We start from the raw sequence: 6,455 nt of genomic DNA on the forward strand, positions 1-6,455 counted from the left end.
CCCGTCCCTGGTTTGATTAAAACCTTGCCAAATGCGTCACAGCCTTCTGTGATCTCAGCACCAGATTGCAATTCCAGCGGTGTATGTTGAGCATCGGGTGTAGAAGTCCAGGGACCTCTCAATAAACGACTTATCGTTATACACTCGCTCTATATAAACCCCACAATCAATACTCTCCTCTCAGCTAAGACACTCTTTGTCTCTCTGCAGATATACGTACAAACATTTATATATATACGCACGAATTGTACGATTGTGTGCAGATACAGGGGCAGGGAAGAAGCAATTATGGTGTAGCAGAATCGCAATCTCCGAATTTGCAGGAATTTTGGTGAATTTGGTAATTAAAGTGTAAGGTGCAGCTCGAGGGTGAATTGATGGGGAGTTATTATAATGGTGAGGCGCTGACGCCGTCAGCTTCGTTCAAGGCTAAGAAGAAGTTGTTATCGCGAGTTGGTTCTGAGGTGGACGACATCGTTACGCTGTTGCATGGCTCTGATCCTGTGCGCGTCGAGCTCGCTCGCCTCGAAAACGAACTGCGAGGTAGTGTTATTGTTTTGGTTTGATTTTGTGTGTGGAAGAGGTTTTTGACGTTCGATTTTGTTTAGGCTGGGAGTTCTGTTTGAATCTGATTTTGGTGATTGAATAGCAAATAGGGGGTTTGGTTTCATTTCAGTACTGTGATTTGGATACTATCTGGATTGCATCAAAGGCAGAAGCGGATGATAATATATTTGGTGTTTTGGTTTGATTTTGTGTGTGAAAGAGGTATTTGACGTTCGATTTGTTGAGGCTGGGAGTTATGTTTGAATCTGAATTTGGTAATTGAATAGCAAATAGATTGTTTAATTTCATTTCAGTACTCCAATTTGGATACTGTCTGGATTGCATCCAGAAATTGCGGAAGCAGAGCATAATATATTAATTAATGGATTTTGTGTTTGATGATATCATAACCTGGAAAGGTTTATACATTTCTTCCTATATAACTGGAAGTGCTAATGAAATAATTGTGCTGTAGTTCTTTAGGTTCTGGTTATAAACTTTTGAAGGCTTCCTATTTGCTGATTGAATTTTCAAACTACTATGTTTGCCCTAGAATTCTGTATTAAGGTAGTAGAAAATTGTTCCATGGGGTTTCATATTTTCCTTTAATTTGGACAAAAGAAAAAAATCTGTGTAGAAAATGATAGCAATACTCCAGAGTTTATCATTGTTGTTATGATGTGTGAGAAATTGGGTTTGGAAGGCAGATGTTTTTGATGAATGAAGAAATGTTGGTGGGAATTAGGCAGCACGTGGTTTGTGGGGTAGCGGATAAGGACTTTGTATGAGTAGAAGTAAAGCCAATTTTGAAGGTCCACTCCTTTCTTTGGGGAGTTCTTATCAATTTACATTTCTTGTTTTATTAAAGATGCTGAATTGGTCTGTTTTGAGTATCTTTGTATTTATTACAACTACAAAATTATTCTCTGGCTTTCTTGGGCCTTCAAGCCAACTCCTCCTCCTGTCAATTCAGTCATAGTCATGGATGTTTGGAATTTAGCAACCATCTATGTCTCGAAAAATTGCTGGGCTTTATATGTGAGAATGGTGTGGCGGTTTAACTTCGAATGCCTTATTTTCCTAATGTGAATAGAGATATCTTGCATTATCGTCGATGATAATTCTCGATTGGATGTTACTTTCTTCTTAAGTGTGCACAATTAAGAAATTAACTCAACATATAATTGAGAACCTGAGTTAAACGAATATCAAGTTATTGACTTGTACTTTTTATTGAATATATGTCTTCATATCTTAGATTCAGAAGGGATGATGCTTGTAAAGTTGTTAGTAGCAGGCAATGAAACCGTGATCTCGCATTAGTGAATCTTTTGAAATTTGCAAGTCTTATATCATCATAGATTTCCCTTTGCTGCAACTGGCAGATCAGCTTATCCTCTTATCAAGATAGTGTGAATTTATCTAGAATTTTATGCTCTATGGAGAACTACTCCACATAAAACATTTTAGTATCCTTACTATAAAATGCTGCAAAATGTGCAGATAAGGATAGAGAGCTGGGAGAGGCAAATGCTGAAATCAAATCATTGAAGCTCTCAGAACGCCTTAAAGAAAAAGCAGTTGAAGAGGTAAACATTGCCATGTTGAGTTTTCATATGCTATCAATCGATGCTTTAACAAGTGGCTGAATCCAAAATTTTGTAGGAGGAACGAAAATAAAATCAATCATAGTTATTAAGCTTTTGTTTCTTACCAAAGCCAAGTTTCATGTTATCTTTTCTATTTCATGTTGATTGCAACTTTTTTCGTGTTCGTTTGCTCTGTGGTCACGTTGCTGCAATAAAACTTATTGTTCTTTTATCGATTAATGAATTAGTTCCACATTGGGGAAAGATGTCTTAATGGTTGTTTATATTTCTTCTAGCTTACTGATGAGCTTACAAAAATTGATGGGAAGTTAAAAGCAACACAATCTCAGCTTGAAAGCAAGGTATATCTCTGGTTTTCGGCTCTTACATCATTCACATATTTCTTTATTAAAGTATTACATTGATCAAAAGATTATAAATAAGAGAAGAAAAACAAACAGCTCTGGCTACACATCATTCACATTTATTTGATTTAGTTTTTCATTGACGAAAAGATTACATTATCACTTGTGAGTTTCAGAATTTAGAAATCAAGAAGATAAATGAGGAGAAAAAAGCAGCTCTGGCTGCACAATTTGCCGCAGAAGCCACACTTCGAAGGGTGCATGCCGCACAGAAGGATGATGAGATGCCTCCCATTGAGGCTATCATTGCGCCATTAGAGGCGGAGTTAAAGCTAGCAAGAACAGAGGTGCAAATTAACCGAATAAATTAACCGAAACCAACTTCTGTAATGAATCTATGACAATGAATTCTAATTGAATGTCTTGATATTACGTTTCTTAGGTTGCAAAGCTACAAGACGACAACAGAGCCCTCGAACGACTCAGCAAAACTAAAGAAGCTGCTCTCCTGGAAGCAGAACATACAATCGAGATGGCTCTAACGAAAGCATCCATGGTCGATGAGCTACAGAACAAAAACCAAGATTTGTGTAAACAAATAGAGATATGCCAGGTTCGCCTATTTCGGATAATTTGATATCTATTTGTAGATTTCCGACAGTGCATTCACAAATCACACGATATTTGTATCAGGAAGAGAACAAAATCTTGGACAAATTGCAAAGGCAAAAGGTTTCTGAGGTTGAAAAGCTAACACAAACCGTTCATGAGCTCGAAGAAGCTGTCTTGGCCGGAGGTGCTGCCGCCAATGCTGTCCGCGACTATCAACGGAAAGTGCAAGAACTAAATGTGGGCATCACATTTTTTATTTTTTTTTAATATATTTTTTATTTAATGAATAATATTATAGGCAGTGTTACTGATCGCACGAACTTGAGCAGGAAGAAAAAAGAATTCTAGAACGCGAACTAGCTCGTGCTAAGGTATCTGCAAATCGTGTAGCTGTTGTCGTTGCAAATGATTGGAAAGATGCAAGCGATAAAGTAATGCCGGTAAAGCAGTGGCTCGAAGAAAGAAAACTCTATCAGGTTCCTTCTTGTATACATTTTGTTTACTAAAATAATGAGACATGAATATACCTAGAGCTAGCAATGGGTCGATCCGTGTCGGGTTCATGTCGGGTTGAATACTTTAAACGAATTAAATTACTCAACTCTAACCCGATCTATTTATTATCGTGTCGGGTTCGGGTTGACTTGTGTTGATCTGTATACATAATTAAGTCTTGATTCAAATTAAATAATTTATTGTCGTGTATAATAAATATATTAATCAATATTAATATATTATAATCGATTTGTCGTGTCGAGTTCGTATCAATCCGTATATATAATCGGGTTGAAATCTTTGACTCAAACCCAATTATTTTGTGTCGGATTGTTGTGTCGGGTCAATTTTTGCCAGCTCTAAATATATCATTATTACATGCGATAAATTTACCATATATTAAGTATAACATAACTTCGGTATTTTCGGTATTTAAATATTGAGATACTGGAATATCAAAAATAATTCAGTATGTCGGTTTTTTCGGTATATACCGAAAAAATAAAAAATGCATACCGTTATTGTACCAAAATTTACGGTATACCAAAAATTCGGTATTTTCAGTATATTTTTAGTACGATATATACGATATTTCGATATATTTTTCCACCCCTAGCGATAATTATTCAAATTTCCGATCAATACAGGGCGAAATGCAACATCTAAAAGATAAACTAGCCATTGCGGAGCGCGCCGCAAAGGCTGAAGCTCAGTTGAAGGTGACTATACCGTATACATTTGATTCGCGATCTTTTTTCTTGTTACCGACAAACATCTGATCTTTATCGTTTTCGACGTCTTAGGAAAAATTCCAGCTGAGGTTTAAAGTAATGGAGGAAAGACTTAAAGCTTCCCCGAACGGAACGACCGGCACATTATCGCAGGGAAGAATTAAATCTAAGTATGCTTGGCGAAGGCAGACGCTCGGAGGCGCCGAAAACTTGCACAGGCAATCCCGAAACTCGAACGGATCGCCGTCTTTCGACGGCAATGGTGCATTGAACCGTACCGACACCGTGGCTTCGGATACTAATGAGAAAGGCAATCAACCGACGGGCGACCAAGAGAATCTGAACAACGGAAGAATTACTATATACGAGAATGGGATTAAAATCGAGACTGAAGACTATGTTTCCGGAGTGCTCTATGATATGCTGCAGAAAGAAGTTATGATGCTCCGGAAAGCTTGTCATGAGAAAAACCAAAGCATGAAGGACAAAGACAATGCGATCGAGGTTTGTCGATGCATACATGTATATATATATTCATTTTGGTAACACTTGAAAATGTTGTAACATTTCGATGTCGAAAACCATGTTAGATGCTTGCCAAGAAAGTGGAGACGCTAAATAAGGCGGTGGAAAGCGAGGCCAAGAAAATGCGACGAGAGGTGGCTACAATGGAAAAGGAAGTTGCGGCTATGCGCAACGGAAATGAAGAGAAGAATCATCGGCGCTCCACCGGCACCGGTGCAAGAGGTGCCAATGCAATGCCTCACACACATTCCCTCAGGTAAAAAAACAGAAGAAAAATTCACTAGTAGCTTTGTTTTATACACATTTAAAAAGATTAAAAAAATTGATTCTATTTATCGACAATAATTTTAAAAAACATTCACTTTCTTTTTTGTTTTGTCATAAAAAAAAAATAGTATTAATATTCATTTTTAGTAAAAAATCATTCTCCTTTCGTCCCATATTTTTAGTCAATTATTTTTATTTTCGTATATTTGTCATTATTTTTTTTAGAAAATATAATTATACACTTTAATCACATTTTAAATTTCATAATTTATAATTTTTTTAATCTTATTTATACTAATTAGGTATCTTAATTTATAATTAATTTTATTATACAATAATTATTTTTATTAATACAGTTAATTATTAATTATACTTTAACTAAATTTCTATATCTACGCTTTGTATTTTTTACTATAAAAAGTAAAAAAAGAACAAAAAGAAAACACCTACATTAAAACTCATGTTCAAAATTTGAACATATTTTTAAGGAAGGAATATTGGCTTTGTTTCTTTAATACTTTTTTTCCATGTGTTTTTTCAAAAAAGTTAATACGCTACCTACATTATTTTTATATTCTCTAAACAATAAATCACATAAAAATTACAATTTCACAAAACAAACACACCTATTACATTAAATATTAGTAGTTTTTTTTTATTATTTTCAAAATTCTTCCAAAACTCTTATTCGATCAATCATCTGGAAATTTAAATATGGAATGCCAATACCATATCGTTACGTATTAATGGGAAGTTGTGTTATGACCGGTGCCGATGCATGGCTGCTTTATGATGAGCTCTTGTTTTGATTTCAGGAATGGAAGATATGCTTAAAGGGCGACACACACCCACATTTGTATATTCACATTACGATCGATCACGGTGAGTCAAGTCGAGTCGAGTTTAAGTACTTTTTACTAGTATTGACATATAGTAGAAAGATTTGTTGTTGATGATGATGGTGTTTAGTACTTACTTACCGTTAGTATTCTTTTTGGATTTGATCTAATAATCATTCATCGCTTATAGAAATGATATATGCATGCTTAGTAGAAAGATTTGTTTGTAAGTGTGCTATTTTGGAGTTTTGTGTGATTTTGGGATTGTTAGAAGTTTGTATTTTGAATTAGTGAGAAATTTGTAAATGAAGCAAGCTATTATTGTCTGAGTTTTATTTTGGTTTATGTTGGAATGTAATACTTTTTCCAAAGTTTTGTCCGTTTAATTACATGTTCAAATTGTAAGAACCTTACAAAGTTTTAAAAGTGGGCTTTGTTTTGGAGTATTTGATATTATTTCAAAAATATCATGCAATTAAATATATT

General features: G+C 35.1%; 1 protein-coding gene across 1 annotated transcript; it reads left to right on the forward strand.

Moving 5' to 3' along the window:
- Positions 1 to 146: 146 nt before the first annotated feature.
- LOC127256711 (microtubule-associated protein 70-1-like) lies at positions 147 to 6,298 on the forward strand. The gene is made up of 11 exons (XM_051282858.1): positions 147 to 543; positions 2,050 to 2,135; positions 2,432 to 2,497; positions 2,677 to 2,847; positions 2,943 to 3,113; positions 3,194 to 3,349; positions 3,442 to 3,588; positions 4,255 to 4,326; positions 4,411 to 4,842; positions 4,929 to 5,119; positions 5,946 to 6,298. The coding sequence occupies exons 1-11, from the start codon at positions 378 to 380 to the stop codon at positions 5,962 to 5,964; spliced, it is 1,677 nt and encodes a 558-aa protein (XP_051138815.1). The 5' UTR covers positions 147 to 377; the 3' UTR covers positions 5,965 to 6,298.
- The last annotated feature ends 157 nt before the right edge of the window (positions 6,299 to 6,455 follow it).

Source organism: Andrographis paniculata, unplaced genomic scaffold, assembly GCF_009805555.1.
Source record: "Andrographis paniculata isolate CXL003 unplaced genomic scaffold, ASM980555v1 Contig56END, whole genome shotgun sequence".
Lineage (NCBI taxonomy): Eukaryota > Viridiplantae > Streptophyta > Magnoliopsida > Lamiales > Acanthaceae > Andrographis > Andrographis paniculata.